Here is a 12,868-nt window from a genome sequence, read left to right as displayed (position 1 = left end):
AAAATCAATTGTACTTGTCAGGTTGATAAACTACAATGAAAGCATTATTCCCCTTAAATATCTCCAGAATCTACAAAACTATGTTTTAATTGTTAGAAATGTTTTGCACACCTAGAAAATGTAGTATCATATATTTAATCCTATTTTCACAGATGATTGGTTTTGCTCTTCATCATATTACAATATAACAGCTAGAAATTCAGTTTCATATCCAGGGCTTTGAAATGTTACTTCTTTGGACCAGCATGGGTTTCAAGAAAATGAAGTCCAAACAAATTAAATATTTGAATATGTTTTAATGGATTTAACCGTGAATTTTTAAAATATTGTTTATATTTAATTCTGTTTAAATGGTTACATATTTGTATATTTTTTAAATTGTATGCTTATGCTTTTATGTTAAGCTGCTTTGAATCTCCTTTGGGAGAGATAAAACAGGGTATTATTATTATTATTATTAATAATAATAATAATAAAGTAGAGTCTCACTTATCCAACCTTCATTCATCCAACATTCTGTATTATCCAACACAGTCTGCCTCCCACCTGGATCCACAGCTGTTTCAATACATTGCAATGTTTTGGTGCTAAATTCGTAAATACAGTAATTACTACATAATGTTACTATGTATTGAACTGCTTTTTCTGTTCATTTGTTGTAAAACATGATGTTTTGGTGCTTAATTTGTAAAATCATTATGTAATTTGATGTTTAATAGGCTGTTCCTTAATCCCTCCTTATTATCCAACATTTTCGCTTATCCAACATTCTGCCAGTCCATTTATGTTGGATAAGCAAGATTCTAACAATGATGATGATGATGATGATGATGATGATGATGATGTCAGTCTTCTTTGCCACTGGTCATTTATTGATATACTCATGATACACAAATCCCAAACCTCAACAATTGCTTCCAGAAATGTCATGACCCTTGTCTTTCTCCTTGTCTAGCTCTCTGTACTGGCTGCAACTTTCCTGAATTTATTTTTGTTTGTTCCTGTTCCAGGTAGTCAGGGTACACTCATAACCACAATTACTGTAGGTCCTCTACTTTTGTAGCAGTTAGGATTGCAGGAACTAAACAAAAGTGGAAAAACTGTAGAAAAAGGCATTTTTTTCCCCTTAGAGAACTAGCAGTGGAGATTGATTATACAATCACACCAGAAGACCTAGAAAGTCCTACAGTATTCTCTCTGGGAATCACTAGGTTCTCAGATGCAACTCTGGTCAACCTCTAGCAGAAGTTGAGAACAGAGGACCTAGGGAGCCCTAGAGACAACATATTAATCAAATCTCAAAAAAGTTAAAACCACAAATTTGAATGGCCAACTATAGTGGTTTCCTCTTTGCAAGAAAGGTGATGATTGATAAATTGTCTTTAATTTTATTTTCCACTTAATGATAAAAAGCCAAATGAAATAAATTATAACTGATAGTTTCTGCAAAGTGGCAAACAGAGTAGTTCAAGGGTGTGCAAATAAACTGAGCAAAGCACTTGTCAGAATACCGTATTTACTCAAATCAAATGCTCACCTTTTTTGACTAAATTACCTTCTCAAAATTAGTGTGCGCATTAGATTCACATAATATGGTAAATACTTTTTTGGGTTTCTGGGTTTTGAAAACTGAGGTGCGTATTAGACTCAAGTAAATGCGAGTACTTCTTTATTAGCAGAGGTAAACATTTTCACTCAGAGCTACATCCTGTGCAGTTCAGGGGCTTTAACTCTGCTTCATGTGTGTGGCTCTGGCCCCACCTCTTGCTCGTGAAGAGGACAGGGGATGCCAAAGTTCTATCTACTTACCATCAGATGTGATTCAATGACTTAGTGGGAAGTTAGTGGAAGGTTCTAGCTATTCTCGGTCTTTGGGTATTCTTGGAGCTAGGAGCCTGGACCAATTTAGCCATAAATGACCAAGCTTTCTTAGGGAAGGAAATGTAGGGAGCACTTATTAGTCCCAAATTCTGCCAAGTCTCTCCTATAAATCATAGTACTGTTATTTTACATTTCATTTTGGAAGCATCTTGAAGCTTCTACGCCTCAGCCATTTGTCCTCATTGGGCAATTGTCTCTTGTGATCTCTGTTGAGATTGCATTATGTTGATCCCCAGAGAATGTAACCTTCAACCATCACATCATTAATTCTTTGTTTACCTTAAGGACTATATCCCTCAGATAATGGGAAAACATGTTATCATGGTGTATAAAATTGTAAGCCAATTACTTTTGATACAAATGCAATTATAAAATAGAAAATAAAATAATAAACACTTTTTCTGGCTGCAAATAAAAAACCTTTTTAAAAAAAAAAACTTCTTTCCATCTTGCAAATGAATATCAATACAAATGAGAATTTTCCACTTAATCTTTTTCATATATTATTACTTTTCTGCTTGAACCACTAACAGTGGTGCTTGTTGAAGATACTCTATTTTCCTCATTCCATGTAGTGTTTCTGTGTGAGAAATGCTGGAATTTTTATCTCCTTCAGTCTGTTACTGTCATTCAATTCCATCCAGAATCCAGAATGCCTTGCCAAGACACATTTCCTTTTCTCTTAAAACTCATAAAACATTTTGATTAAAGCTGAAATTATCTCCAGCTTGACACAATCTTGTGCCATTCTATTAGCATGTGTTCTCTTCTAGGACATTCCACTACTTTAAAAGGAGAAATGTCTGCAAGGCATTGATGTGAAAGGTTCGAATGGGCTGAAGGAATCCAAGCTCTGTGGAAAAGATGCAACACATTTTTTACAATGTGGAAGGCAGGACCCTGATGAGAAAGCAGGGTTCATAGGAGGACACATGTGGAGACCTCTGCCAACCCAATTTTCATTCTTTGCCATGGTTTTCCCCTTCAAGTGTGTGATGCCTTCATCTGTTTAATGTTATTAAGTCAGCTGGCTTTCCTTTAAAACCACAGTCCCAAGCAGAGCTTGGGAAAAGATATGTTGAACTATTAACTTCCAGAATCTCCAAACCTATTTAATAGGCCTGTTTGATCAAGAAAAAAATTGTTTCTAAAATCGATTTGTAATTGGGGTGTTTTTTTGTTTCGATATTTAATTTCGTAAATATTTACAAAACATTTTGTAAGTGTGAATGTTGCAGTAATGGTCACCTTGATTAGCATTGAATGGCTTTCATTTCTCCCACCCTGGACATTCCATAGATAAACTAAACTCCATTTGCCTAGTAGTTTCCAACAGACCTCTGAGGATGCCTGCCATAGATGTGGGCAAAATGTCAGGAGAGAATGCTTCTGGAACATGGTCATCCAATCGGCTCCGGCTCCTGCGCCCTCCTCCTCCTCCTCCTGGCACTTCCTGCAACACAGCTGGGAGGAGGAGGAGGAGGAGGAGGAGGGCGCAGGAGCCGGAGCCGTGCGCGCCATCCAATCGGCTCCGGCTCCTGCGCCCTCCTCCTCCTCCTCCTCCTCCTCCCAGCTGTGTTGCAGGAAGTGCCAGGAGGAGGAGGAGGAGGGCGCAGGAGCCGGAGCCGCGCGCGCCATCCAATCGGCTCCGGCTCCTGCGCCCTCCTCCTCCTCCTCCTCCTCCTCCCAGCTGTGTTGCAGGAAGTGCCAGGAGGAGGAGGAGGGGGGCGCAGGAGCCGGAGCCGTGCGCGCCATCCAATCGGCTCCGGCTCCTGCGCCCCCCTCCTCCTCCTCCTGGCACTTCCTGCAACACAGCTGGGAGGAGGAGGAGGAGGAGGAGGAGGAGGGCGCAGGAGCCGGAGCCGATTGGATGGCGCGCGGAGGCCGGTTGTAAGGGTGAGCGCGCGCGGGCCGGGCGCCCAACAGGCAGGGGCGGTGCTTGGCTCACTGGGTGTGCGCTCGCGCTGCCCCTTCGCCCCGCCGGATTGGCTCCCAGGCACCAGCAGCACAGCAGCCTCCATCCCATTAACGACACGAGCTGAAGCTCATAAAATATATGGGGCTGCTGTTTCGATATTTTTAAACCCTTCCGGGTTTAAAAATGTGTTTTGAAATCGCGTCGGATGTGGTAAAAATAACGAATTAATAACGAAATAACGAATTAACGAACGAAACCGCACAGGCCTACTATTTAAGTATTTAAATACTATTTAAGTACTAGTACACTGGATGGGGGATTCTGAGGTGTGTGGTGCAAAAGTAATGCTTTCAAGCTATGGTATGTGAATAGAACAAATCACAGTAATGATGGCAAGGGGTTAGAAAAGATTAAAGAAAAAAAGAAAAATGCACTGATAAAATAGGATTTCAATTTCATTAACTACACTTGGGAAGCAAGCAGTGAGCAAATAGAAAATTGGATGTCTGAAGAAGTACTGAAATTTGTATTACACCACCTGAAGGTTCTTCATTTCTATCTGCTAGGTCAAGCAAACCAATTTGGCTTCAACTGTTCTTTGTTTGTTTGCCTAACAATCTAAAAGTGTTTAAGTTTTATTCATATAAAAGTGACCTGTTCTTCTGTTTTTTCATGTTTCTCCTTCTGTCATGGATGAAGAATCCCACATGTATCTCTAAGGAGGAACACAGTTCTAAGTAACAGCTGGAGGGGCTGTCCAGACAACGTTCTGGACAGTCCCAAATTAATTCGCTACAAATGAATTAACGGATTAATTTGATAGTGGATTGATAGTGGATTTATCCCACACCTTCTTGGAAGGTTTGAGATAAATCCACTATTTCCGGTGCCTTTTTCTACAGTCCAGACACCATTCCCACAGTTTACCAGGATAAATAAACGTGGATTCTCCTGGGATAAAGGCCGGTCTGGATCCGGACTTAGTCTTCTCTTCTTCTTCTCTTGCTCTTTCTTCTCTGAGTCTTCTCTTCTCTTCCAGCAACTTGGAAGACATCGAATTGTTGCCGAATGGAAGACATCAAATTGTTCCCTAAACATCCTTGAGTCGCCCTCAGGCTGAGAAAGGCGGTATTCAAATACCATAAATAAATAAAGAAATAATCACTCCAAAAACAAGAGTAGCAAGCCTTTTACCTGATAGCCTAAAATTGTTTATAAAGTGAGGGGCCAGGCAGGTTACTATACTGGTTTTGTAACAGTCCATTATATCTGCCCACTTGCAGGACTTACAAGGAGAGGGAAAATTATTTTTCCCCATCAATTATTATTCAAATATTCTTAAGTATGAAGAAACACAATGTATTCCATGTCTCCAAGTAAGTATGCATAACGATAGATTGCAGACAGTCCTTATTATTCCTATGAAAGTTCAAGGACAAAAACTCTTGGTACTTGATCATTTAGATTATTTAGAATTTCTGATTTATGCATCCTGATGACACTCAATTTCATAGAAGACTTCATGGTCCAGTTTTGTCAGATCATATTGGTGGGATTCAATACTCTGAGCCTGGTCTTGGGGTAGGCTTGAATCCTCCTCCCCATTCCAGAGCCAACGCCTATGTAATGTATTTCAACCAGTTTTTTTTTGTGTCATTGTTGTCACAAGATGTCATCCTCTTGAATGGGCAGACAGCAGTAATGCTTTAACAAAGTTCCGTTTGCTCAGGAAAATTTATTTTAACATCTAAGATGTTTAAAGGTAGTGCCATAAGGTGTGGATCATATTCAAGTTCTTTTGTTTGGGAGAAAAAATGTGTGATAGTTAAATATTTTTCCAACACTGGCGTATTGTGCATAAACATGTTATTAACTCAGCAATCTGTATCAGAAAAAATGACAGTCGCATAGATTTGTATTTTGTACTTGGCAATCAGTCCAACTGGTCCCCAGTTCATTACCCTTTGTACAAATGGAAGCCATTCAAGGTCCTATACTTACTAGCAGAGTAACTATAAAAAAGAGCAGATGGGTCTTCAGGGACTCATAGTGAAATAGTGTAATGGATAGGGAGACAAAACACACTTCTTTATATTATGGAGATATATTCCCTTCAGATTTGCTTCCTCCAATTAACCAACTGGATAACTGGAGGAAGGGCCTTTTCATGCATTCTCTCTCCAAATTCTCTTCTAGAGAGAAAAAAAATCTTGCAAAGAGACTGTTACTTTTTAGGACCATGATTCCCAGAATCTCCCTACCAGATATTCTCTCCCCAAAATTATTAAGGAATAAGAAAGAAAGAAAGAAATGTAACTGTCCCATACAATGCACTGATTCCCTCCTTTAATGATAGGAACTCTTGTAGTTTGCATATTCTATACAATGCACAGTTCTACAATGAATTGTGATCCGTAGTATTATAGCCACAGCCTTGTACTATTTTACATGGAGATCATGACTACACTTCAGAAGAACTCACTAACAGCAAGAGCTCTTTTTTAGGGTCCCTGAAGATGGTTCTCATACCTCTCCTTTTTACAATAGACCTGTGAGGTTGGTCAGAGTTAAAGACAGAGAGTGACTGGTCCAAGGTCACCTCATGAGTTAGAGTAGGGGTGGGAAATTCTAGTAAATACAGGAACCCCACGGATAGTCGAAAATACCACTAAATAATGTTGAACATAGATGGAGCAAGCACGCTCCCCTGAGGCAAGCCGTTCTTCTGTTTCCGCCATCTGCTTCTCTGGCCTGGAACTCATCCATATTAGAGCCTCTCTTAAGGCATACTCCGTGGCCATACGGGCGGCCAGGAAGTCATTCACGACCGCTCGTATAGCATCTGCAGCAAATAGATCATCGGAGCTGTTTCGGGTCGTGGGAGAGCTCCTCCACCCACCTGCGGTGGAGGAGGTCCCTGATGACCCCGCAGCTCGGTGTCGCGATTTCGCACACCATTTTGCAGATAAAGTCGCCCAGATACGCCTCGAGCTCGACTCCAATTCCATCGCAGTGCCTGAAGAGGTGACGGAGGTACCTGCTTGTCCAATTTTGTGGGATTCTTTTAGGCTTGTTCTTCCTGAAACCGTAGAGGAGGTTCTTGGGGCTGTGAGGGCGACCACCTCACCTCTAGACCCATGCCCATCTTGGCTCATTAAATCAGCCAGGGAGGGGTTGGTTGACTGGTTTGTATTGATTATCAATACATCGTTGGAGCAAGGGATTTTTCCATCTGGTTTGAAACAGGCAGTGGTTCGTCCACTCCTCAAAAAAGCTTCCCTTGACTCCACGGTGCTGAATAACTACAGACCAGTCTCCAACCTCCCTTTCCTGGGTAAGGTGCTGGAGCGGGTGGTCGCCTCGCAGCTCCAGGGCTTCCTAGACGATACCAACTACCTAGATCAGTCACAGTCTGGTTTCAGGCCTGGTCACGGCACTGAGACAGCCTTGGTCGCCTTGGTGGATGACCTCCGCAGAGAGCTGGACAGGGGGAGTGTGACTCTGCTGGTTCTCTTGGACATCTCAGCGGCTTTCGATACCATCGACCATGGTATCCTTCTGGGTCGTCTCTCTGGGATGGGTCTTGGGGGCGCGGTTCTGTCGTGGCTCCAGTCCTTCCTGGAGGGACGAACCCAGATGGTGAAGCTGGGAGACGCCTGCTCTGACCCCTGGCCTTTGACCTGTGGGGTCCCGCAAGGCTCTATTCTATCTCCCATGCTTTTCAACATCTACATGAAACCGCTGGGAGAGGTCATCCGGAGTTTTGGAGTTGGGTGCCATCTCTATGCGGATGACGCACAACTCTACTACTCCTTCCCACCTAATTCCAAGGAGGCTTCTCAGGTGCTAGACGAGTGCCTGGCCGCTGTGTCGATCTGGATGAGGAAGAACAAGCTGAAGATCAATCCCGACAAGACAGAGGTCCTCCTGGTCGATCGTAAACCGGATCGGGGTATAGGGTGGTTACCTGTGCTGGACGGGGTTACACTCCCCCTAAAACCACAGGTCCGCAGTTTGGGTGTCCTCTTGGATTCCTCGCTCACACTTGAGGCTCAGGTGTCGGCGGTATCCGGGAGGGCCTTTGCGCAACTGAGACTTGTGCGCCAACTGCGACCATACCTCGTGAAGGCTGATCTGGCCGGGGTGGTCCACGCCTTGGTCACCTCTAGAATGGACTACTGCAATGCGCTCTACGTGGGGCTGCCCTTGAAGACGGCTCGGAAACTTCAATTGGTCCAGCGGGCAGCGGCTAGGATGCTAACTGGGGCTCATTATCAAGAGAGGTCTACCCCTCTGTTTAAGGAGCTCCACTGGCTGCCATTTATTTTCCGAGCCCAATTCAAGGTGCAGGTGCTTACCTACAAAGCCCTAAACGGTTTGGGACCACCCTACCTGCGCGACCGCATCTCCATCTACGAACCCTCACGTTCACTTCGATCATCTGGGGAGGCCCTGCTCGTGATCCCACCTACGTCACGGGCGCGCTTGGTGGGGACACGGGACAGGGCTTTCTCTGTGGTGGCCCCCCGACTTTGGAATGCCCTCCCAAGAGATCTCCGACAGGCCCCTACCTTAGCAGTTTTCAGGAGGAATTTAAAAACTTGGCTGTTCCGCTGTGCCTTCCCAGAATAGGAATCCCCATCCCAAGCCTTAGTAGCACTTTAATCACAACTAATGTTGTTGCACACTGCACTTTTATCCTACGTTCCTCCTACCATTTCAGCACTTTTAACCCTGTACCCCATCGCACCGGCCGAACCAGTTTTAATATTGTCTTGATGTATTGCCATTGTTGTTGTTTGCTTAACTGTTTTGATTTGCTTGTTTATTGTTGTGTTATGTTTTTATTGTATTGTTTTGAGGCCTCGGCCTGTGTAAGCCGCATCGAGTCCTTCGGGAGATGCTAGCGGGGTACAAATAAAGTTAATAATAATAATAATAATAATAATAATCCATATTCAACATTTACACAAATGACCAGCCACTGCCAGAAGGGACAGAGAGTTTCATCTATGCTGATGATCATGCCATTACTGCTCAAGCAGGGAGCTTTGGGGTGGTAGAACAGAAGCTCTAGGTGCTCTTACTGCCTATTACAGGGAAAACCAGCTGATCCCTAATCCATGTAAAACACAGTCATGTGCTTTTCACCTTAAGAACAGACAAGGATCCTGAGCTCTGAGGATTACCTGGGAAGGAATCCCACTGGAGCATTGCAGTGCACCCAAATACCTGGGAGTCATTCTGAACCGTGCTCTGACCTACAAGAAGCACTGCCTGAACATCAAACAAAAAGTGGGTGCTAGAAACAATATCATACGAAAGCTGACTGGTATAACCTGGGGATCACAACCAGACACTGTGAAGACATCTGCCCTTGCACTATGCTATTCTGCTGCTGAGTATGCATGCCCAGTGTGGAACACATCTCACCACGCTAAAACACTGGATGTGGCTCTTAATGAGACATGCCACATTATCACGGGGTGTCTGTTCCCTACACCACTGGAGAAACTACACTGTCTAGCCAGTATTGCACCACCTGACATCCACGGGTAAGTAGCAGTCAATACTGAAAGGACCAAGGCAGTGACATCTCCAGATCATCCCTTGTTTGGGTATCAGCCAGCACGTCAATGACTTAAATCAAGAAATAGTTTTCTAAGATCTACAGAGACACTCGCTGGAACACTCCAGCAAGTGAGAGTCCAAAAGTAGCAGGCTCAAACCCAGAACCTCAATCAATGGCTGATACCAAATGAGAGACTCCCCCTGGGCACACAGAAAACTGGGCGACTTGGAAGGCACTGAACAGACTGGTCTCTGGCACCACGAGATGCAGAGCTAATCTTAAGAAATGGGGCTACAAAGTGGAATCCACGACATGCGAGTGTGGAGAAGAGCAAACCACTGACCACCTGCTGCAATGCAACCTGAACCCTGCTACATGCACAATGGAGGACCTCCTTTCAGCAACACCAGAAGTACTCGAAGTGGCCAGCTACTGGTCAAAGGACATTTAATCAACTACCAAGCTTGCAAACTTTGTGTTTTGTCTGTTTGTTTGTTTTGTTTTGTTAAAAATGTAATACTAATGCCTAGTTGCTCTTGACATGATAAATAAAATAAAATAAATAAATAAATACCCCTTCTTAAAATCAACTAGCTAAAGAAAATTGGGGAGGAATCCCTCAGTCTATCTATGCTAACTAATCATTGAGAGCTGGAGACTTGTGCAGTCAGGGATGAAACCCAACAACCATACCCATGCTTCTTAAGTTCTCCAACGTGAGGAACCAACATTTCTTCCCATCGTGCCAGAGTTATTGTTATATGCTTCAATTTAAGACTCCAACTTATGTTGACCTTATCAAATCATTTTCTTGGCAAAAATGATTCAAAGTGCAGGGCTAGTATTGCCTCCCAAGGTCTCTCAGGGGCAGGCATGTAGCTGAAATTCTCATGGTGGTTCGCGAAAAGGCCTTACTGGTGCATTATTTAAACTGTTATGTTTATTCATATCATGATCTGATCACCATACTCAATATATCCCATATGCATGGGGATATTGGGGTAATGACACAAAAGGTTTGCTAGGCTAGACCCTCTTTCACTCAGACTCAGCCCCCCCCCCGAAACTCAGCCCCCCCAAACCTCCCCTGAAAAAAATTCAGCCCCCCCCCCCCCAAAATGAAATCCTGGCTAAGGGCCTGCTCAGGGGGGTTCTCGGTGCCACTGTCCAACATTCAAACTACTACACCACGTAGGCCAGGAACCACTACCATATTAGGACCCACTGACTCTTTTTTTTCTTCCTTCCTTCCTTTCATTCTTTCTTCCTGGAAACTCTTCTAGAGGCAGGTCTCCACTATCCAGCATTTGTATTTCAACACTTTTAGAATAAAAAAAATACTCTTCAAAAAGATCCCAGTTGGCTCAAGGTCACAAAAGCAGTGATAACTTTACAGTTATACCAGCTACGGAGTGAATGCTTTTCGCCCAGTTTCAAACATCATTAATTTCTCAGCCTTACCTCTATGCTGGATGTCTGGGTGCTCACTGGGAAGTGTTTTCTTGGCAGCTGCCCTGCGGTACACCACATGTGTCCTACCTTCCTCCTCCTCTTGCTTCCCTTTCTGCAGAGGTTCAATGAAAAACTCGTCCTTGTCGGTGCGAATCATGCCAGCCTAAAGTGACAAGACAAAGATGGAACATTTCAAATTACTGCCTGTGCCACAGACATTTTGAATAAACCCTCACAATATGCTTAAGCACACTTTAGTACTCTCAGGAGAGCAGTTAGGATGCGGAGAGTAAGCAAGGTGAATTCTTTACTGCAGCAGGAAAATACAACATTAGTGTCTCTACTTGACTAGGAAGGGCAAAGTAAAACATTGGACTAATGGGATTTCTTCTGGAATCTAATTAGCAAAGCCTTGGATTGGGACACATAAGGACAAGGAATCAGGATTTCTTCTGGAATCTAATTACAGTAATGGAGTCAGCTGTATGATAAGAGGGAATCATGGACAGAACACCACTACAGTGGATGACTTAGTGATAACAATATCCAAAGTTATAGCACAAAAGTCCATTAGCTTTTTAAAATGTTAATTATTATAATAGAATTTTGCATTGGAAAGACCATCCACTCCAATTTATTTAATTTATTTAATTTCATGTAATGCAAGATGGATTTCAACAATATTAAAACAGAATGTTGCTAAAACCCCGAGGATGCCAAAGTTAGAAAAATCACCTCAACATAAAATGCAATATATGGTAATTTAGTTTAAACCAGTATGATGTAATTTCAATATTCTGCTTAAGATCACACTTAAGATGATTTTGTTTAACTTTCTTATTGCAAAGGAGAGCATAATGAATGGAGCAACAAGCTAATGCTAATAGTGATCAAGTAGTATATGCAACAAAGTAAAAAAAACTTCATTTGCTTGCATTTGGGCATTCATAATTGAAACATATCTGATAGATCACACTTATTTCAAGAATGTGCACAGAAAAGTGTATACAAAAACATAGGAGAAGCCATGAAAGTGTGAATCATGCATCCAGTTTTTTTAAAGGTATGTAGAAAAGGGGCAGATTCTTCCACTCAAAATGGATGGTAGAAAAACCTGCCCAGGCATGCTATTATTGTTGTTTGCCTTCAAGTTGTGTCTTATAGTTACTTTGTCATAAAAGCTTTTTTTCCAAGCTATCTTCAAGAAGAGGTTTCCTTTTGCCATACTCGAAGCCAGAAAGAGTGTGACTTGCCTGAGGTCACCCAGTCCTAGACCATATACTGTTATTGTTAACTGCCGTCAAGTCAACTTTGACTTATGACAGCCCTGTGAATGGACTCCTTCAAATCATCCTATCATCAAAAGCCATGCTCAGGCCATTCAGACTCAGGATTGTGGCTTCCTTGGTTAAGTCTGTTCATCTATTACGTGGCTGTCTCATTCCTTCATAGTTGCCCAGAATCGGTTTCTGATTTCTTGACTGAAATCCCAATCCTGATGAATGACTGAGCCAAGTATGGAAAATCCTATTCCAATGTCTTGATCATTGATTTTAAAGTTATGCAAATAATCTGTGATCATTATTTTTGTTTTGTTAATGTTCAACTGTAAACCCAACTTTTCACATTCTTCCTTGATTTTCTTCAGTATTTGTTCCAAGTTTTTGCTATTTTCTGCTAGCAGCATGATGTCCCTACAGATTGTAAACTGTTGATGTTTCTTCCTGCAATTTTCATGCCTCCTTCCTCTAAGTATAATCCTGTTTCATTTATGATATATTCAATATACAAGTTAAAACAGATAGGATGATCAAATACAGCCTTGCCTGACTCCCTTACCAATTAGAAACTATTCGTTTTTTCCCATATTCTGTCTTGTTGGTAATCTCTTGTCCTGAATTCAGGACAATCAAATTTTGTGGCATGCTCATTTATTTAAGAGTGATCCATAGTATGTTGTGACTAATACAATAAAAATTGCTATACTCTGTAAAGCATTGGCTGATACTCTGAAGTTATTTGGTGTGCTCTGTTATCCAAAATAT

The 12,868-nt window shown here is 42.4% G+C and overlaps 1 protein-coding gene across 1 annotated transcript in view; it reads right to left on the bottom strand.

Annotated features, from left to right (window-relative positions):
• Positions 1 to 12,868, bottom strand: part of ADAMTS2 (ADAM metallopeptidase with thrombospondin type 1 motif 2) — a 285,819-nt gene that overhangs the window by 151,848 nt on the left and 121,103 nt on the right. The window contains exon 3 of the mRNA XM_060765388.2: positions 10,833 to 10,986. Within this exon, the coding sequence (XP_060621371.2) occupies positions 10,833 to 10,986 (154 nt within the window). The remainder of the gene's footprint in view (positions 1 to 10,832; positions 10,987 to 12,868) is intronic.

Source organism: Anolis sagrei, chromosome 2 (genome assembly GCF_037176765.1).
Source record: "Anolis sagrei isolate rAnoSag1 chromosome 2, rAnoSag1.mat, whole genome shotgun sequence".
NCBI classification, from domain to species: Eukaryota; Metazoa; Chordata; class Lepidosauria; order Squamata; family Dactyloidae; genus Anolis; species Anolis sagrei.
This window is presented reverse-complemented; position numbering and strand designations above follow the sequence as displayed.